The 22,555-nt window shown below is 38.3% G+C and overlaps 2 protein-coding genes across 2 annotated transcripts in view; one reads left to right on the top strand and one right to left on the bottom strand.

Annotated features, from left to right (window-relative positions):
* The window catches only part of rbfox1 (RNA binding fox-1 homolog 1), a 69,675-nt gene extending 59,962 nt beyond the window's left edge, over positions 1-9,713 (bottom strand). Inside the window, exons 1-2 of the mRNA XM_077618712.1 lie at positions 9,576-9,713; positions 3,174-3,299 (exon numbers count right to left, since the gene is read on the bottom strand). The gene's annotated coding sequence lies outside the window, so the exon portion shown is untranslated. The remainder of the gene's footprint in view (positions 1-3,173; positions 3,300-9,575) is intronic.
* A 1,713-nt stretch (positions 9,714-11,426) lies between these two features.
* Positions 11,427-22,555, top strand: part of septin12 (septin 12) — a 29,940-nt gene continuing 18,811 nt past the window's right edge. Inside the window, exons 1-2 of the mRNA XM_077618223.1 lie at positions 11,427-11,693; positions 19,799-21,151. Of these exons, the coding sequence (XP_077474349.1) occupies positions 11,639-11,693; positions 19,799-21,151 (1,408 nt within the window). The 5' untranslated portion in view covers positions 11,427-11,638. The remainder of the gene's footprint in view (positions 11,694-19,798; positions 21,152-22,555) is intronic.

Here is a 22,555-nt window from a genome sequence, read left to right as displayed (position 1 = left end):
TATGGTTTGGAAGAGCTGCAAATATTTTCGACGGGATTTTTGTGGCAATAAGGAACGTCTTTTTGACCCTCTTTATAATCTCCTCATTTTAGACAGACAACACAATGCATTGTTAACTAGAAGACTTAAAAGTAGAATAGACTTTAGGGCACCAGGTGGTGAAAGAGCGAATTAAAAAGTCACGGAATGAGGGCCCAAATACAGAAGAATAAAGGAGTCCGAAAGACATTGGAGGAGAAGTCTATTTAAAGAAAAACGATTTCCCAGCGGTATAATTTGCTGATACAGATGATACAGTGATGAAGAGAGAGTAAGATACACGCACACACACAAACACACAATTAAAGAGAGAGAAATCCCCAATGGCAAGACTAAGAGTAAAAAATAAGGTAGAAAAACTAATTAACTGATGAAGTCCACAGTGGGCCCTCTTCCCTCTCTCTCTCCATCGCACACTACACACACATAATTCTGCAAATTGGGAGTGTTCTGCCCCCTGTTGTTCACCCACACATGGAGTCATTCACGCTCAGCGAGTGTTGCGATCAAACAAGAAATATGAAACAGTTGGCTGACAATCGCTATTGTCAAAAAACGTAATTACTATGATGCATGGCACGCGTGTACGTGTGAGATGTGCAAACTGAATGCAGAGTCATGGCTGCATTCCGTCAAATCAGTCACACTCGCTTGCCGGCATAATCCCCACAATTTCTTGTCGTACAATATATTGTCATTCACTCCATCACCTGTTCGCAGGAACGAAGATGTATAATAAAGAGAATAAGAACACTATATAAATATGTCATGAAGCTATTCAGGGACACCTATTCAAAACTCTCTTATTACCATGTGACTGTTATAAAACAGATCATTAACCAAGTCTATGGCAAGTGACAAAAAAACGTAATATTAGCAATTATTATTGTATACATTTTTAAAATTATGAATCAGTATTGCATGTTTTAATATATTGATACAATGTTACGAAAAATTAAATTGCTAATTAAACCAAAATGCATAAAAGAACTCCACTGGTTTTGACCCCGGGTGACCTCAAAGTATTTTATTTTTCTCTTTTTTTTTTTTTTTTTTATATTTGACCAATTCCAAGCCACTGACGGCGTTAGATGCCCAAAATATACGAGGACCGGCTGTGAATGCTCATGTTTGAGTACCATTGATGGTGCCAATGCATTTAATTAGTGCCCTGTACAAGTTAAAAAAAATGAATAATTTGTGCAAGAGAGTTGTAATCAAAGAGGGGGCGTGTGGTTTTAACCCGAAGACCTCCCACTGCCTCCCTTAATAGGGACTATTCAAGAAGTTTTCAAATCTGGAAATAAAATAAATAAAAGCAATGAAGGCCACTCGGGAAATCATCACGGAGCAGGAGGTGAGAAACTGATATTGAATTTTGAATATGATTTGAGAACTTATTTACATAGCTCACCTTGGAAAAAATGCTTATTTATAAATGTAAAGCATATTCCATTTTGTGGGTTAGTTTTATGGGATGCCCCCCACTCTAATAATACACGGATTTGGTGAAATCAAAATAGAATGGGGAAAAAATGTATGACTTGCACATTACATAAGGGTTACCTAGAGCTTTATATAAATTTCATTTGCAACTCCTAGACAATTTTCAAAAAAATAATAAATATATATTTATATGTATATATTTTTAAATCAAATAAAATATGATTGTGTCCTCCACAAGGATTATTGCCTCATCTAGTGGCAACTGTCAGTTACGGCATGTGTTTTAGTTTAACTGGCAGACTATATATATACATAACTTGATGATATCAAATTCTTCCATTATCAATTGAAAATCAAACTCAGTATCACCATTACTAATATAACAATTATTTTTAAAACAATTATGATTACATGCCCCAGGATTGGCTGTCAACTTGTTTTAGTTGAGAGATGGGATACACCTTAAAGTTGTATAAATAAGTTTTACTCCATTGAGAATGAGGAATATCAAACATTTGAGCCTAAATAAAATGGACCCCCCAAAAAAACATACATACAGTAAAAGTTTTCCACTTAACATGGACAATAGGTAGTAATTAACAACACTGCAATCAGTCTGGAGCATGACTAGTGGCTTGAATGCATACAATGAGCCATCAACTATATTTCCAAGAATCAAATACTATTGATATTGCCTTCACGGATCCAATATATGAATATATAAACACTTAAGTGTCCACCACTGTCTGGGAATGTTTTCCTCCTTTTTTGCTTTACTATTTCTCTATTACTCCAACAAAAGTTACGTCTTTCTGAAGTATAGTATGCAAATGCGTGGACATCAATATGCAAAAGAAAATTTTAGTTAATAAATCCATTTTAAATAAGAACCGTTCTATCAGTACTTACTATTGTGATTGCTTAAAACAGCTCCTTTTTTGTCTCTGTCCAAGGAACACCAAGACAGCACATTGGCCTTGATTGGACCAACCTATGTAATCAACAGCATTTATCAAACTTCAAGACCCTTAATTTAGCCATTTATCACACTGCTTGGGCTGCCTGATTGGAATTATAAACTCTCATCCTTCTCGCCACTCCGGCTGACTCTGAATGAGGAGTCTAATTGAATAAGTAGAATCGCTACCTTGACTGATGACGCTTCTCACATGAACTGCTAAAACAGCTTTTCCCATAGAAAATGCAAGCGATAGATGTGCTTATTACTTCTGCTCGGGGCATTTTATGGCTGCAATCCTCTGCGAGGTCTAGAGAGACAGAACCATTTCTTTGACCGAGTCGTCGCATCTGATCAAGTCGATAACAGTAGCCTGATGGCCCAGTGTTAATATGGTATACTACTGTGTTGAGCTTCCACTTACCTTATGAACACAGGACTTACCTGGCCACTCCAAATTTGAAAGGAAATCCCTGCATTATTGCTCTTACCTCCAAAATTAGGTTTGCATGGTTGAAAGTCAATATTTACAGTTGTGGTGCACGTGTAATGAAAATTGACTCATTACTTCCATTTTTTGGGGCATAAATTTGAACTTCTGACATGGTGCTTAATTCAAACCAGGAATTTAATGGCACAAACCACTAACAACATTCAAAAGGGGATGCCAAATTAAAAAGAATGCACATTCACTGTCTAATTATTTACCTTCATCAATTATTCACCTTACCTTTTGCTGTGGGATGCTGAAAAGAAGGCTTCAGTTTTGTCCAAATTCCGGTCTTTTCAGGTATGTTGTGGTTTTTGGGGAGGGGTCAGCAATGAGACCAATCCATGCTCCATACGTTGGAAATTGCTGGAAAGTATATAGAGTAGATAAGCCTCAAAATATGAGAGCAGAGTGCATGGATTGACGAGAGGACGTGCCTGCCAATTCCATAATGCATCCAAAATATATGGGGAAATCCTTTAATATGAAGAAATTACCCAAAATACGAGGATTAAACAACACAAAAATTAATCAGTGGCAACAAGTGGAAGGCTAATTTACACTTTACTCCTACTCTAGATTAGCATTTATGACCAGTCCTCCTTGTTCAAATGAATAAATATCGTTGTCAATGGCATGCAAAGAGTTAAATATGATGAAAATAAATCTAAACTTAAGATTAGATTTAGATTTATATTATTTGTGGTCATAACCAGAGCGTATTTCAGTTTTCATTCAGAATGTCTCGTGCCTACTCCCCATAATTAACTGACATACGCTCCAGCACCCCCGTGACACTTGCGGATGCGGACATAAGCAGAATGGAAAATGAAAAAAGACTATTATCGATCAGATTTGTAATGACAAAAAATAGCCACTAAACTGCCCTATTAAGGGGTTAAAGGTCTTTAGTGTTGAAATAAAAAAATAACTTAAATGACCAAAAATAGTCACTTGCCCTACAGAAGGGTCAAATGTCTCAATTTATGAATAGCTGCACACTGTAGTGACCACTTTCCCTAAAATGGTTAAGTGGCAACGGCATGAGCAAATGCAGTTATCATTTTTATTGAGCGACACGTACATTACAACAATAAACGTTTTGGGATCCGACATACATACGTCACTTGCTTCCAGAAAGGCTTCTACCCTGCCTGCTTAATTTTTGACGCACTTATCTTTGAAAGAAATTCTCTCCAGCGTTATCTTCATTTCCTTTCTGATCCTCCGACTCTTTGTTTTGGGCTATTCATGCTTCCAATCCTTCCCCTATTTTTACTTGACCCGTCTTCCCCTCAATCAGGGCTTTCTGGCAATCCATTCTTTCACTATTCCATCTCTCTCCTCCCTATCTCGGTCTCAATGTGCAATGTATGCATACTCTGATTAAATTGGGATTAGCCAGGCTACGGAATAGGTACGTGAAGCTCGGCGGAGAATAATGATAAGATTGTCGAATGTTGTAAGCGTGCAAGAGGAAAAATGAGTACAGAAAAAAATAGCCATTGTATTACTGTGACCATAAAAGTACATACATATAGAATGATAGTGTATATTAAGGTAAACTGACATTTTTTTAATAAGCCGTTCAGGGACCATTATGATTATAGGTCAAGTGAACATTTTTAGTCGTAAAAAAAAAAATCTATATTATCAATTATTATTACTTTAATTTATTTCTCTATTTCTATAATTCTTCAAAATGATATATTTATATATTTTTTTTAAAAGCAAAAGGGAGATTTTTTCCCCTCATCATAGTAAGTTAAATGATACATGAATGAAAATGATAAATATTACAAAATAAATCGATTCTAGCTGAAGTAGTGGGCGGGTCTGTAAAATGTTAGAAAACAGGCCAAATTTTGGAAAACTACAAGTTAAAAAAAAATTTAATGGCAACCAAGATTTCGAAACGATTGGAATTTTCATTCTACATCGCAAGTAAACTACAAAACGTTACATTGTATTAAAGACAAAATGGAATCGGACAATACGATCCAACCCAGGCAGACATGGAACCTATATGACCAAAAAATGTCCACTATTAATACAAAAAAAAAACAGCAGCAGGGCGTTCCTTTCACAACACATGCTTGCATCCAGTCCGTCACGCTGTGCTGGAGTAGCTCTCTGCTAAACAGGCTGAACGCTTCTTGGTCATTTCATCAGATGGGAAACAGCACGTTGTGACTGCGCCCATATATCAGGTCCAAATGAGATGTCAGGGGTCAACTGCAGCGCAGCACATCGCCCTTTCTCCAAAGGCTGCCTATTTGTCACCACAAATGAGGAAAACAGCATCCTCTGGGGTCCTTGACACACTCACGCAAACACGCACACACAATCAGAAGCACTAATTAGGCAGCCCACACATGGCTGAGCGTACACTATAAGCAAACCCCCTTATGCCAATGAGCACACACACACACAAACCAATTTTGGGCTTCAGGGGGATTTTATGAAAAGCAAATTTCTGTAAATCCTTTTGAACTAAATGTGTTCCTCTATCACATGGGCATCAAAGTCCTGTCTTTATATTTTTGGGGCCACTGTTTGCTTAAAATATAGCCAATAAAACCCACAACAATATTCTGATATTACATTTTCACATAACTATTATCATTAAATTATTGGCACAGCAGCAAATATGAACATTAGCCTCGCAAAAAACATGTTTACTTATTTATTTTTGGATTTTTTTTATCTATGATAATATTTTTCAGTTTTTATTAAATACCATTTTAAAAAAATCAATATGTAAATAATATATATGCATATATTTGGTATACTTTGTGGTTGTTTATGTTGTTTGCACAAATGCAGAATTCATCTATCTGAGGCACTTTTGCAATGTTACGTACTATAAAACATCTATTTTAGTTTCTTTTGGAAATATCCTTGCCCTTCCAGATGATTATCTTTTGCTTTGTAGCTCTTAATCATTTTAACTAGCAATAAACACATGCTAAAAAAGTGATATTTTTCTCCCCGATTCCAACCCTCTAAAAAGCACGTGAATGAAAAATGCATGGGAAATACATACGGGGATTATCTCGCACTTTGATGGTGCACATATTCCCACCAAGTATGTCTGCTTGAAGTGGCACTATGGTGGATTTAACGGTGTTAGCATCAACATCTTAAGACAGATCGTGAATTTCAACTGAGTATAAATAGCTTGGTATCAGCAGTGGTCTTTCCTGGCAGAGACACTGAGCTTCTGCGCGCATCATGGCAAAACCTTTGATGTGCACAACCATTTTGCATGCTGCTGATCCCTTTCCTCCCTCTCCCTTCTGTACACAAACACACGCGCGAGTACACACAGCGCATCACACACAAGGAACGCTAGACTTGAGGTAGATGTCCAAGTTATCTAATGCTTTCTCTGAATGTTGTGCTGCCAGACTCCATCTGGTTTGAACCGCTTCCTAATGAAGAAACAGCCAGGATGCAAAATCAAACGTGGGAAAAGCCACAAACTGGATGAAAGGCTGAACGGCTTCTGTTAGTGTATCCATCGGTACTCTCCGTTTCATCTCGACTCATTTTGGAATGAGATGTTGAACGTTTAAGGAGAAAAAGAAACAAATATGATATCTTGCTTCTCTTACATTAAAAGTTTCTTTTCTGTGTTTTTATTTTACCATAAAACGAAACATGAGGACACAAATAGACATGGAGGACCCTATTTTTGGGTCCTGCGCAAAGTAAAGAGACCATATTTTAGTTCTTTGGTGGACTGGACATGCGTCAATATTTGCCTTAGAATGTTTGATAGGGAGTATTTTTGTATAGCAAGGGGGTCCAAACTTTTTTTAACATAAAAAGTATTAACTAGTTAGTAGCAAAATCCATATTTACTTTAATTAGATTGGACATTGATCACCGTCAATAGAATGGATTTGTGTCTCTAACTGTCAATGGCAATTGCAAAATATTGTCAAAAATACTATTTTAGAGTGTGGTTGGTTTACTTAAATTTTCTTCTCTTTAGTTAGGAATTCACCTCACTTTGTGATTTTCAAGTACACTCATTTTAAATTGTAGGGATTTAGTATTCAGAGGCATTATGAGCAATAAAAAGCTTCCGCTGTGTTTTGGGATGTGATTAGAGAAGTCCAGTGGGAGGATCCAGCTGTTATCTGATCGCATTTTAACCGGCTCACTTTACCTCTCCAATCGCCGCATAATATCTTTTCAGGTTAAGACCAGTGATCTTGGCTATCGCTTTGATATCCTAAGGCGCTCGCTGGGGCCCATATTGCTTCACTGCTGATTATTTTCTATGTCTGTCTGCGTTTACGTTTCAATTATCGCATCACAACATGGCTGTACAAGAATTAGCGACACAGTAATACCTCGCCACTTTGCGGATCGACTATCGCGGATACACCACATTGCGGCTTCGTCTTACCAAATATGAAAAGTTTATAGTGCAGGAACAATAATACAAACATGAAAATGAGGAAAAAAGGCAAGTCACAATTGGAGAGTATTTCACTGGCCACTAGGAGAAGACATTTCTACCTTCGGGAGTTAAATAATAGTACGGAGAGGGTTTTCAAAATACAAATAATATTAAATAGACACCATCAAAACACTGTCCATAAATCGCGGTTATTCAAATATTGCGGCAGGTCTTGGAACCTATTAACTGCGATAAATGAGGTATTACTGTAAATTTGCGAGGAAATCAATCTGGAAGATTCAGTGATACAGGGATTAAAGAGGGAAAACAAAGTTGTTTTGAAATGAAAAAATAAACTATCTCACAGACAATCTGTCAAAAACCTTTTATCTTCCCCACTGGACCTGACATATAAAACTGTCTGGTAGCAAATATAGATCTACGATCACCAAAATTAATTATTCGAGGCAATGAATCTATAACATCAGTCACGGCTGTGATTAGCATTCACTTTCTTTTTATTTTAAATTGAAACTTTTTTTATAGTTTCCCAAAAAAACAGTCGCTACCTACAATAAAATGGAAAAATCTAATCTATCGTGAATAACATTAAACGAAAATCAGGACGGCGGCTTTTGTGATGAAAGCATTAGATGCTACTTTTATAGCACCAGAAGATAATGCTGTTGCTTGTCTATTAATGCAAAGAAGCCCAGATCTAAGCAAATCCATCTTAGCAGACATACTGATAGCAGCGCACAGTTCGCTCATGTTCAAGCACATATGCAAAGACACACTGTCTTGTTAGCATTCTCTTCCGTATCCCACCCGCTGACATTGCTATTGATTACACCACGGACCTGAATGACCCTGCACAGTGAGGAAAGCAACACAAATGCATAATTTCTTCTTCACTTAAAAGGCTGGCCCTGAGGAGTGTCAGAGGTTTTCAACCAGGAAAACGTCAACTTAGTTGGTAACCAGGAAAATAATGACACATTATTATAATAATTAAACATTATTCGTGCTTAAAAGGGTTCAAATAAAAAATGTAACCTCAAACATTTAAAGGTAATGTAAAAACTTTCATCTAACAACTTGCAGTAAAATCTCAAGGGTTGTTTTTTTTCTCCATTACACAAAGCCTCATTTTTGATTAACTATTAAAATTGGTAATTACATATTCTCAATCATTACACACAGCCAAAGTGTGACAAAATGATCAAATCTAGTGGTCTAAAATAACCAGCTCCAATTTATGAAAGCTATGAGTTATGAGAGACTGTAGTTGCTTACTTCTCTAACCATATTTTTCCCGGATACAAAAATTGGGTCGTTCTATTGGTTGGGGGGAAAAAAATCATATTTCTGGACACCTATTGTCAGAGGCATAAGTGGATCATTCTGCTGTCTGGAAAAAAAAAACATGTGTGATAGGAATGTAAATCTTTTTCCGTGCCGGAGTGACTTGCAAAGTCAAAGGAGAAAATGTAAAAAAATAAATATATTAAAAAATTGGGCTTTGGTAGCAACCTGGCAAGGTAAAATAAAAGTAAGAAGTATCCTTGCAGATTGTGTTCTAGTAGCAGTTGTGATGCAGGATTTAAAATAAATGGGTAGACCTACACCTCAGAAAAAAATCAATGAAATATCACATAGCCTGATGTGAAATAAATACATATTTTAACTGTAATCTAAAGAAATAAAGATCATGCCTGCTAAAATGACTGAAGAGGTATTGGACTGCCTGCCATGAAATCCTAGGTGACATACATGTATAGCAAACAACCAATGACACTTAGTATAACATTTTTACATTAAAATAAAAGGGGGGAAAAGGACAAAATGCAAACCTGATAAGATGAATGATTTAGCCAAGATTCGAACACTCAACCTTAATGTGGCAGTTACAATCTCCTTAGTAACACTAGTGTATAAAAAACACAATTCCTACTTGCGCAATCATAGAAAAAAATGTTTACACAAATTTATTTCATCAATACACTGATGGGGGAAAAAAATCCCCGAACCAGCAATGCTTCCAAATAGAACAAATATAGTATAACCTTTTACAAACATTTGTGAATTCTATGCGTAATTGTTGTTTGTAAAAACTCTTAGGACATAAGTGTGATTACGCGCACCTGTGCGGTATGACTATGTGATGCAGTCATTAAAAGAAGATCTAAGCAGGCATTATTGGCGTTTAATGTGATAAATGCACTCACCTGATATTGTTATTATTATTATTATTATTATTATTATGAAGAGGCCACTTCCAGGGGGGCTTTACACGCCACGACCACCACGAATCCTGCACGCTCCCTGCTTCTCACTAATCAGCCGTGACAATAAAGTTAGCTAGCGGCACTGTGGCCGTGTAAACGGAAACTGAGTACACTGCCTTCAAAATAAAGGAAGGATGGCCGGCCGCAGATTCATGGTGTCCAACGTCTGGTTCCCATAGTTGGCTGGGATAACCTCCAAAATGAATAAATGCAAGCCTAGAAGGTTTGGAATTAAAAACAAAAAGGTAAATCTGAGTGTTTTTCTAGGCTGGAACAGTTTCAATGTGAAACATGAGAGTTTAGTGTACTCAAATTATGGTTTATTCAGAAAATGCAGAAAAATGAACAGAGAATATACTGATGCAAATTATGACTGACTAGATATGCTATGTAATATAAGTAGCTTTGCTATCACGATGTTACTATGTACTCTTACTATTTTGACTGGGAAGGTGCATTTTATTATTCATTTCAATTAATCGCTCTAAACGTAACCTCATAACATTTTTAAAATGAGTGACATGTCCCAAACCATTATTTCAGGCAGCGGTGTCAAACCAATTCCATGAAGGGTCAAAAGGTGAAAGTATTCCTCTCAACCAATGAAAAAGACACATTTTCACCTGCAGGTGTACTCAGTTGATTGCAGTCAGGTACCTCTTGTTTCCCCAGAAAATTCATTGGTTCAACTGCCTGCACTGCATTGGTTGGAACGAAATCAGGGACCCTCTTGACCTTTGTGGAATTGGTTTAACATCCCTGATTTGAGGACTTTTTCCTGGTAAGAAGCTTCCTGGCTTTTTGGAATATTTCTCCACAGGGAGGCATACATGAGGCATTATTGACAACTCCAGTTGAGGCTCATGTCATGTCGACAATTTCAACCTTTTCAAAATAAAACTTTTTTTTTTCTTTTGTTTTAAGGGTGACAGAGAGAGTAAATCCTTATTGACGTCTATTTCCGTCAATGGCAATGAAACATGATCACTCAATGCCACCCTTCCTTGTTGAAATGTATTTTGTCTATAACTGTCAAATGCAATGAATGAAATGTGGGCTACAATTATAATATATTGGAATATGTATGATTACACTTGCTCTACTGAAAGAAATTTGCAGAAGAAAGAAATAATATCCAGTGACAGCAAAAAAGTCAAGATAATCACCAAGATATTCCATTCTTTCTCATTTGATTACAAAATACTTAAATTCTACAGTTTCCTACATAGATGTCAAAATGTCTGATTTCAACTCTAAGCTATTGGAGAAGCACAGTTTAAGTGACCAGTTGTAGACGCTGAGAAGTGCAATACAATGTAGGCTTCACTCAAGCTTCTTGTCAATGATAACTTCATCCATTTTCATGCTGCATGCCATTCAAACTCGGCTAAAATGAGCCGCAGTAGGCCTGCGAGCCGTAGTTTAGACCCCCATCTTCTCGAGTAAATATATTTGAATTAACACATTGGCTATTTTCCTAGACAGAAAAACATTTTGGAATTTTGCATTCTTAATCAGGTTATGATCGACAATTAAATTCATTTCAAAAGTTTGCAAACATTTCCGTATGAAGTTTCTGGCTTTCGCTTAAGTGTCTCACTTGTAGCCACAGGGGAGAAATTGGAATGGAGGGGGGGTTAGAAAGAGAATTTCTACTGAGGGATTTTCCAGGTGGTGTGTGCTTCTCCGCCCACTATCCATCCGTCCCCCTATCAACATGTCCCCCTCGGGTCCAACCGAGCCGGGGGTCGGGGGGCCGGAGCTGACTATGAGGGTTGGCTTTGGGCGGGCCACTGTGACTGTGACTGAGTGCTCGCGGAGCCCACTCGGAGACCAGAGCCACACAACTGACGGGACATCATCACTCCTGCTACTCAGACATCTATGTGCCCATAAGCCACCACTGATTTGAATATTAATTGTTTTACGAATTCATTTTGGGAGAGGGAAAAAAAAACCACCAACTTTATCTCACCAGACTTAAATTGTCAACTTCAGACAGGATGTCGGCAGTCTCTGTGAATGACCACCTCGAAGGGATTTTATCAGATTTTGAAGGTATGTGAAGTTGTAATATAGAATTGCTTTATTGCTTTACTGGTTTTGTTGCTGTGGTAAAAGGAAATGCGTAAATTGCACCCTTGGGCTGTTTGCTCATTGACAAGTTTCTTGTCTGCATTGGGAAGTTGGATACAAAAGCTAAGGAAGGATAAAAGTATCAAATACATCTGAGACTTATTGCATGTTTATAGTGGCAGCTGTAATGAAAAAGAAAAATACCATAATGATAAACAAATATCTTGTATTTGTAGTATCAAGATTGTTGGATGAGGACGAATACACTCACTACATTGAATATGCTGAGTCAATTCCAAAAATGGATGGTCTCATAAGCGCATAACAACCCAAGAAAAGGGTCAAGTACATACTACATTATGAGCACTTAAAGTACTAGTACCCCTCTAATTAGATGGTGTGATTGAGTCCGATGAAAAACCCTCAGGAGACATAAGAGGTCATCTATTGCAAAAAATCTCAAAAGCATTCCTCTAATTTGTGTGGGAATGAATGAGTGTATCTCATCTGGAGATAATAACGTCTCTGAAGCAGCAGAAAATTTGGCGTGACGACCGAACGGCCTGTTCGAATCCGTCCCATCCTTTCCATAGCAATCTCGCTGTCCACACTCGTGGCCAAATTACTTAAGTAGCACTTTTTCTACATTTACCGCCCTCTTATCTTTTATCAATGCAGCCATTTATCGGACATTCTGGTCATAGACAGAGCAACACACTCTGTTCTTCACCTGGGTGATCCATCTTGTCGCAAGGCCCCGCGGGGCCAGAGCAACAAAAGATGCCCTCTCTCCTTTCATTCTTAACTCTCTTTCCACATTCCTCTGTTAAGACAGGTGTTGATCTGCGCTTCTAAAACAAATTAGTGTAGCCTTGAGTCATAGACAGCAACAGTAGCCTCTTTTTTTCACAATTGTGGAAGACTTATGGACACTGCGGATCAATGTCAGTCTTAAAAAGTCAAGTGGTCTGAGAAATCAAAGGGAAGTCATGTCTGTTAATCAATAAACTTGACGCAAAAAGTTGGATTTCAACTTTAATTTTTTTTGTAGACATTTAACCAATTGGCAGCCATTGATGATGCAAGATGTCCAATCCATTTTGACTGATTCTTCATTCGACCCAAAAATGGATATGACATTTGTCGCCGTCAATGGCACTGAATTTAATGCCAGACTGAGTAATTAATTAAAGATTATGAAAAAAAGTGTGACTAGTCAGTGTATTTCTTTTTTTTTTTCATTCATTTAAATTTTTAAATTTATTTCTTGTTTAAATTGTATGCAAGTGACTGGCCATCAATTCAGGCTGGTGCCAGTAATTGACTGGGATAGGCTCCAGCACCCCCGGTGACTTATGAATGTAAGATGATAGAATTAAAAATAATAACAAGAAATTAATTCCATACCTTCATTAACCTGATAGACAAAAGTAATGTTTGTTATTTCAAAAATGTAAGACTTTCCTCCTCTTTTATGTAATAAACACAGTGAGCAGAAGAAGTATATATTGATATTTGTAAATATATCTCCTCAAAATTACAACTTAAGTCGTCTCAATTTAGGTTTTGCAGTTTGGTGGCAAGACAGGAATGAAAAAAAAAAGTATACCCTTCCTATTGTAGGAAATGCGGGAATATTTAATGCATCAATTAGGTTCTATTCAGCCAGAGAAATTCCTTCCCATTTAAAGATCTTATTAAAACTGTAATCGTGTGAGAGAAATTAGGAGTGTTTTTTTGGTAAACACTTTCTTTGCAGACTGGCAATCAGATTTACCTCGTCTAAATTAGATATGCTAACAGTGGGACAAGTGTTGACGCTGTTCTGTAGCTGGTTGTGGAATGCAGGCTGAACGCTAGCTCATCAGCCCCCAAGGGTGTGTGTTAAAAACTTGCAGAATTTCACACACGCTAGCATCCAATACACACATCACATGGAGAAACCTGACGAGGCGTGATGGAACCAAACGTTTCTTCTTCGCAAAAATGTGTAATTGTGTGTGAAATACTTTTGTTGAAGTAATATTTCCCATTTACACGCTCACGAAGGGCAATGGAGTTTGAGTGATGAGACCTGAATGAGAAAAAAGTGTCAATTTTTTTTGTATAGATGAATTAGAAATGCAAAGAAACTGAATTGAATGTCACAATCGCAAATTATTTAGTATTATAATTATAACCTTCAGGTTACGGTTTGTTGGGATACAGTTCAGACTAATATATTCTATTTAAAATTACACTTCACATTCAATTTGTATTGTAATGATTTTTTTTTATTTCAAGCAATTGCATTCAAGCGTTATATTTTGAATTCAAGTCTTGCATTTCAAATTCGCCCTTTGAGGTCAAAAATATTTTTCTAAAAACTTTCATTGAAAAGCTACCATTTTAATACAACTTGCGCCATACTGTCACATGTTTTGTATATACATAAACACAATTAATCAATCAGTGCAAAAGCTGAGCAACTTCTAGAATCTAGACCTATTTAACAAAAATGGACATTGCAATGACAAATAATAGTCAGTTTCTCTCATTTTAGCAATACGACTTACTTGAACCTGTAAACACTGCCGAGGCGATTGATAGGCCAGTGAGTCAACAGAGTATTCAAGCCTTTGGGTGACCCTGCAGATTAGAAGAGGCCAGGGGGGGCTCAAAGCTGCCTTCCAGTCCCTGTCACATCCTGGTACCGCTAGAGATCAGAGAGGGTCCCATGACTTTCTGACCCAGTCACCCTTCACATACATACTATACGCGCACACATCCACGTTGAGGTCGCGGACACGTGCGCACCTACACACAAGCTCGTTCTCATTTCTCATAACAAGTTGTACTTACAAACGCATTCCAGCCTGTATTAGCATAGTGGAGGATATAAACCAAGGACCCAGACTGTCGGGAGTTGTTAAAGTTACAGAGAGGCAGAGAAAACAAAGGGGATACAGGTAATTGGATACAGATTTGTACATGCGGCGACCAGTCATTTTCTACCAGCACACAGATTTTTGTTGGGGTTTGTGCCTAGTCATTTCTATATTATTCTTTCTCTGAGACATCTGTCTCGTGTGAATCCGTAACCCCGAGCAGGTAACCCCGAAGGTGGCTCGCTGCCAAGCCATTCTTCCATAATGGATCAGTAGTTGGCAAGACATCAGTACACGCTGTCTTTTATTCTGACTTGTCTGAAGTTGTCAGGCCCTGACGACACCCTAATTATTTTATATTAACAAATGACAGACCAGGGAAAAAAAGCATTAGTGTTAGCTAAATATAGTTTATCATTGCACTAATAAGAAAATTGATGTGGAGATGATTAGTTATTTTTGCCTGCATGCCTTCCTTTTTTTTTTTTTGCAAGTTTACCCTAGTAATCTGAAATTAAAGGTGAAAACAACAGTGAATTGACTGTATCAGTGTCATTGGAAAGCAAAACCTAATGGTATGGTGGTCTGCTTCCATTGCAATCACGCGATTGGAAGTCAGGCCCAATCATGTCATTTTCAAAGTATTAAAGGCTGTAAAAAAAATTACTATACTACGCAACATTGGTTGTAAACACCGCCGATAGGAAAATGTTATGATAGCTGTTGTGGGAAGTTAACGGTAAATTAGCTTCATGCAAGAGTGATCTTTACTACAATATGCCAATATCTTACATTTGAATGTGCATTTTTTTCCTTAATTTATTGCCCACCATTGACAGTGATAGAGGTCCAATTTAAACTCGGAGGATTGGCTGTGAATTCTTATTTTTCAATGCCTTTGATGGCATGACACGGGCAATTATTTAAACTGGGGGAGTGTCGTCTGCCTTCTTGCAGTAAATCCGACGGCATTAACAACATGCCCTGCTTGAACCCTGAATAGGATGAAAATGGATGGATGGATAAATCAATCTTTATGTACAGTTCGCAAATAATATTTCATGTATTTACTTTACATTTTAATTCCAAGCAAAATATCATTAAAATGGCATTTTTTTGTTATGATTTTATGGACACACTTTAATAGACCGTTGCATCTTTCAGTCAACAGGTGCTTATGAGGTAAATAATTGCCAGACATGTGAAATAATCATAAGCACCAGTTGGGCTTTTGAGTTTGAATGTGCACATGCCTGCTTATGAGTTGCCTGGCCCTGTGTCATTTTCAGTGTTAAAACATCATTGCAAAGGTCTGCTTGGAATGTGTTTTCCAGATGTGCTCTAACTAAATGGAAGTTGTGTGTCTGTGAGTGTGTGTTTATGTGTCTGTACGAGTGTCATCACGGAAGTGGGTCCCGCAAAGTATCTATATGTATTCATTTGTGAATGTGTATGTCCTGTACATGTGTGTTGGAGCACATATTCATGTCAGTGTGCATGTTCTCTTATCTGTCTGGGCTACCTGTATGGAATGTGCAGGAAAGGGAGGGTTGCGGGGTTTGTGGGGGGTAGGGTCGCCAACATGCCTGGACTGGGCCTCCTCTTATTGTATGTCCACAGGACAAATTGGCCCTTGCATCTTTCCAGTTACTTATTGGTTCTCAAAATAATCCATCTCACTAGTCATCGCTGAATATTCATCATATTCAAGGAGGCCAAGCTTTTCTCTGTAGTACTGACAGTTTGTTTGAAATCTCAACATAACTAACGTCCTAAGAGGAAAATTCCTGATGACACAATATGTTCTTCCAACTTTTATCTACAAATTGGATGGGGTGTTCATTGCTGAAAATGCCAGCCAATGAGTTGATGCTTTCAAAAAAATTAAGACCAGATTTTTTTTAACCCTTTTCCCATCTTCACTTTGACAAATGAAAGCGGAAGAATTTGAAGTCGACCCCTTTTTTCCAAAGCAACCCCCATACAACAAAGTTTTGGACACAACTGATTTACTCTACTTATCAAGTGCACTCTCCTTGACGTGCCGGCATATTGTACAATGCCATCATCAAAATTATTTCACGCCACGTTGATTAGCTTGTTTTCATAATGATACCACACAGCGCGTAAGTTTAAATAGAGTTCCAGCATTCCGCAAGAGACACGCTCTTTGGGTGAGCTGCTGTACTTTCCTGGTGGTGTCACTTCTATGGACAAAGAAAAGGGGCCTGCTGCCTTATCGCTGAACATTCTGTCACGCCTTTCCTTCTTGAACGCAGTCCTGAGATGGCAGTGCAAAAGGAACTATTGTCCAGTGTTTTGACTTTCTTTTTTTTTCCAGCGAACATTAAGCACCCTATTTTCATACTCGTTATAAATCAGCAGCGTCCAAACTAAGGCCCGCTGCCCAGAATTTATTCTTATTACAAATTTTTAAAATGTCTTTGGATATGGACCATGTGAGAATCATCTTAAATTCTGTTGCACTTCTCAACTTTAAGACGGGATGGCGCTAATCACTTAAACATGCCTGGTGGCCTTATGTTCATATTAAAATAAATAAACAAATTAGTAGTAAATAAATAAGTAGTCAACAACGTAAATAAGTAGTCAACATAATAAGTAAGTAGTCAACATAGATAAGTATTCAACATAGATAAGTAGTGCTCATAGATAAGACGTCAACATAGATAAGTAGTCCTCATAGATAACTACTCCTCATAGATAGCTACTCCACATAGATAAGTAGTCCACATACATAAGTAATCCACATACATAAGTTATCCACATACATAAGTAGTCCACATACATAAGTAGTTCTCATAGATAAGTAGACAACATAGATAAGTAGACAACATAGATAAGTAGTCCTCATAGATTAGTAGTCCACATAGATAAGTAGTCCACATAGATAAGTAGTCCACATAGATAAGTAGTCCACATAGATAAGTAGACAACATAGATAAGTAGTCAGTATAGATAAGTAGTCATTGTAGGTAAGTAGTCCACATGAAAGAGTGGTCACATAAATAAGTACGTACAAAAAGTGACTAAAGTGGTTAGTGATTATTTATTGATTATTTATTTGTGTGCCTCATGGTAAAGCTTTAAATCTCATTATACAATAATAATACAAGCTTTTAGTTCAATTCAATCAATGGAGAAAACTGCAGAATTTCCGTATTATGTTTTACATGATAAAACCCGAAAAATTGGGCTATAGTCTTTTGCTTCCATCACCATTATTGACATTCAAAAGATTCTAAAACTAAAAGATCACTTCAAGTAACAAACACCCTTTTAGATTAATAAATTGTAGCATTTTGGCATTAGCGAGAGAAAAGAAGTTCAAGGATTTGTTTGTTAAAAGGCAAGTTGAAGTTGTACACAACTCTGAAAAGAAGGAGTAGAGCCAAAGGCTTTTCACAGCACTCAAACACACGCCACGCAAAGCAGAGACATGATGCACAATTGCCACCGTAATTATTTCCCTAGTCTCCAGGAGGGTGCCAGCAATTACCTGATACCAGGACTCTATCTTTTGTACTGGAGGCAGGTTCACACTTGTAACCTCAGTCAGCCCTCAACACACACACACACGCACGCACACACACACACACGCACACACACACCCCTCAGCCTGCCTGGAGCCTTCCGTGACCATGAGTCTTCTCAGGAAGGAACTGAAATTAGACTTTAGTGACTCTTTGTGTTTGTATAAAGCTACAAGCCCTAACGTTGTTTATTTTGTGATTTGTTTTCATCATGGTAGAGTCCCTTATCTACAAAAACCTTGACAAAAAGTGGGGCTTATCAGAGAAGGTGACATAATTGATGAATTTATTTCATGCATTATTTCAATAATTGTGATTCAAAGTGGGAAGAAAGAATAGTCAAGATACAGAAGACAGCTCAAATGTTAAAACAACAGAGGATGATAAGGACTTTGTTGTAGTCTCTTGGAAGCAACAGGATGTAACTCGACTCCAAGCAGTGATTTAAAACAATGGCACCTTTAAATAGACGACATGCGTAAACTCTAACCAGGGGTTTTCTCAGCTTTAGAAAACTCTAATTATGCAAAGATCAACAAAAATATGCAAAATATATGCTGTTAAAATGGAGACGGGACACAGAATGTAGACTGAATTTGAGCAATGTTTACAATTCCAATTGATAAACCGCTATTTCATTAAATGAACCCTATATGGAAAAAACTGTCAATATGCCCCCAAAACAGTGAGCTTGTCTATATGGTCCTACTGGGTCACTGGTCTCGTTGTATGACTTATAGAGCCTCTTTGAGTCTTAATTTTAAGTGAAATTACAGCATAGCTTATTCGGCTTAGTGCTGTAGATCAACACACAGTCCTCACCTGACGTTTAAATGCCCTGCTTTGTATGTTTTTTCCCCCTAAACAGCTCTGAAAGTAGAAATACAAACGTAAAAACATCACATGTCCGATGCAAGGTCATGTACATTTGCAAATAACTTTAAATATGAACTTGATACTGCTCCTCTAGGAAATACTATGAATAGTGTAACCCTTATCATTCAAATTTTCAATTTTCAAATTAAAAACTCATTTTTTAGCTAAACCACCAGTGCAATCGTTCTCCTTTTGTGTTGTATTGGTAATGTAAAACCCCACAAAAACTTAAGCTCCGACCTCAATCTTTCTTTTGTATTTGCAGCTTGAAGTAAGAGTGTTTATGTTCAACAGGGTAAAGGGACACCATTGCCATACAAAGGCAAGTGTCAAAGATCATTCAAGCCTGAGGAATCCGAACAAAAGGGAGAGAAGGCTGAGGAAATTAAATGTAATAATATAACCCCAAACAAGTACAGTCTATACAATATATCTATTTGCGTTGAATGTGTGTGGTCACGGAAAGATTTTGGCCATGAATTTATGTTTCACTCCTTTAAAAAAAAGACAAAATAGACTTCAAAGTATTTGTCTCCTCCATTTAGTAAAAGGAAACCAACTCAAATCAACACATTTCCAAGGTCTTGATTAAGAATAACAATGGCTGACTGAAAAGGGGGAGTTGCACCATGTTGTTTTGTAAATAGTAACACAAAAGTCTGATGCAGATCTAATTCTGACATTGAATCCCTCTGAAACCCATGTTGAAATTCTTTTTTAAATTCTTTAAATGGCTTTTTTAGTTAGTTTAATTTCCATTACTAACAAATGCAACAATTTTCCCCCTCAGCCTTGAAGAGATCCTTTGACATTGAAGACGTGGACGACATACCATCCTTCTCCTCGGCATCCACTGCTTCCTCCCCAGTCTCTCCTTCGCCCTCCCATTTCTTCCACAGCCACAACAAAACCAGTGACGTGAGAGTCGTAGGACAATCCCCTTCTTCTTCTTTCAACAACATCAACGCCCTAGGCTCCGCAGGATACCAGAACCGCCTGAGCCGGAGCTCCAATCCTAGCCCAGTCCTTAGGTCCCGCACGCTTGTCAGCAGCCTGTCCTTCAACCGTGGAACCACGAACAAGCCGGCCATTTACAACAACTCCAGTGTGAATCGGGCAGCATCCTTTCAAAGCAGGGTGAACCCCAACAGTGGGTTCTCTGTGTTGCGTGGACCAGGAAGTGACAACGACAGCCTTCATAGCTCCACTTCCAGCCTTGAATACTCTGGAGTGGGTGGAGGTTCACTTCAGTCCAACAAATTGATATCTTATCCAACCTCTCCACCCCAGGGTGAACACCCCCAAACCCAGCCTCAATTCTCACCGCAGCAGCTCCAAATAGGTGAAAACTTGAAGTTCTCCTCTCATGGGACTGCTTTAGACCAAGGGATAGGTTTAGTGTTGGGGGCACCAGATTCTCACGGGATTAATCATGGCTCCATGTCCAGTTTGGACATTCAGATTTGTGATGGAGGAGGTGGAGTGGTAGGCGTGCAAAGAGGCCCCGTTTCCTCTGGCTCGAGATATAACTATGCGAATGCCAGTTGGAACAGACGTCTTCAAAATGCGAATTCTCCTGAAGTTGACGGTAATTACGGCCCTAGCCATCAACATTATTCAGGCCCCCAGACGACCCAGCCCAAGGCCAAAGACACTCCGCGACTTGGTAAATTTCCCTTGGACCTGGAAAGCTTGGTGAGCACCACCTCTGTTGCTAAGATTGACCAACAACCCGTCAGCCCAAACCCCCCAAAGCCTCCCCCGAGGAGCATCGGGAGCCTACAGCATCACGTTGCTCCTTCAAGCCCATCTGCCCCCCGTTCTCCGACCCAAACCCTTCCCTTAGGAACACTTTGCAAGCCACAATTTGCCCAAGTGAACCCCGTCGCTGCCGTCTCTCCTAGTCCTTCCAATCGCAGAGCTGCTCGCCTTTTGGAAGATCATGCCGGAGATAGCGTTGGCTCCATTTTACAGAGGATTGCCTCCTTCTCACGGCCTGTCATGGCCGATACAAGCCCAGGACCAGTACCTGTCATCCAGCCTCCGGCGGTGCCAAAGAACGGAGCGCTGTCTCCTCAAGTCAACCGTCCCGCAGAGGTGGCGTTTATGGCGACGAGGGGAAATGGCAACAAGAGAAACAAAGGTAATGACGACAAATGCATCTTTCAAAGTGCTTTTATTATCTAAGAAATAGCTTTTGATTTCCGAATTTTTATGAATACGCTTGCTAAATTTGAAATCCTGTTCCTTCATGAGATCTAGTTGCATTAATGTGGCCCGCCAACTAAACTGAGTTTGACAGCCCTGCTCTACACACTACAAGTGTGTGTTTGTGTGATTGGGTGGCGTCTGTGTGAGCAAAAAGGTCTGTTAACCAAATGATGAACGGGGACTTCCCTGATGTCAGCTAAGAAAAACAAGACAAGGTTAACAGATGAGTTGCTAACCACACCCATTAGAATGGTTTCCTGCTCAACTGAGCTTTAGGACTGTATACAAACATAGAAACCGCACACAGTCATACACTTACAACATTTGTTTTTCACTGCTTACCTATGCCTGCTGACGAGGTCCAAATTGTTCATTTCTTTTACCATTTTAGGCTTGTTGACATATTTAAGACCTAAAATTATTAGACCGTAGTTCAAAGCCTCCTCTTTTTTGGCTTCTGCTTCCCTCCCTCTGACAAAGTGAGCCAAAAATTACGTGCAAAGTTCAGCAATCTCCAAGATGCTCGTCCTAAGTAATTCACTCATCAAATCAATACCTTTTTAATGTCCTGTGGTAGTCAAAAAAAATACAATCAATACTTTTGCACTGTTTTTTATACTCTTACACGACATTACACTACACTACACTGTACTACGCCCTGCGATTGGTTGGCAACCAATTCAGGGTGCATGTAGTTATCTGGGATAGGCTCCAGCACCCCCACAACCCTTGTGAGGATAAGTGGACCGGAAAATTAATGAATTTATACTGTACCATACTATAATGTACTATACTATACTAGACTATGTACTAGCCTACACTGAATTAGACTTGTATATATTTTATTCCAACCAATCTAAAACAGACAGTTTAAGTTTAACCAACCATGTTTCTACTAAAACAAAGCAGAACCTTAATGTTTTCTACTCATGACCCTTGTAAGACACCCGATTGGTGAAGTCTGGATCAGATTTGTCACACATTTGCATATTTTGACGGAGTCCTTTGCATTTCTCAAATTCTGTAAAAGCTTCCTTGACTTGAATTCAAACCTGTTTTATAATAATATATAATGTTACAAGATTATTTTTCTAATATTTAGAAATCTAAACTAGTCTCTGTGTTTTGCTCCCTTTTGGGGTTTTGTGTTCCGCTACAATGACATAACTTTGTAAAAGTTCCCTCAAAAAACTCACAGACAGCTCTTTTAAGGTAACTTTTAAAACTGTCTGAGAGAATAAAAAATGTCAAGAGGGATGATTCATTGTGGATTGTAAATCAGAGCTATGAGTAAGGCATGGGGACCATAAAAAGGTAATACTTCACTTGTGAGGAT

This window comes from Stigmatopora argus, chromosome 14, assembly GCF_051989625.1.
Source record: "Stigmatopora argus isolate UIUO_Sarg chromosome 14, RoL_Sarg_1.0, whole genome shotgun sequence".
Taxonomy (NCBI): domain Eukaryota; kingdom Metazoa; phylum Chordata; class Actinopteri; order Syngnathiformes; family Syngnathidae; genus Stigmatopora; species Stigmatopora argus.
Note: the sequence above shows the minus strand (reverse complement) of the source record. Positions and strands in the feature narration are given on the sequence as shown.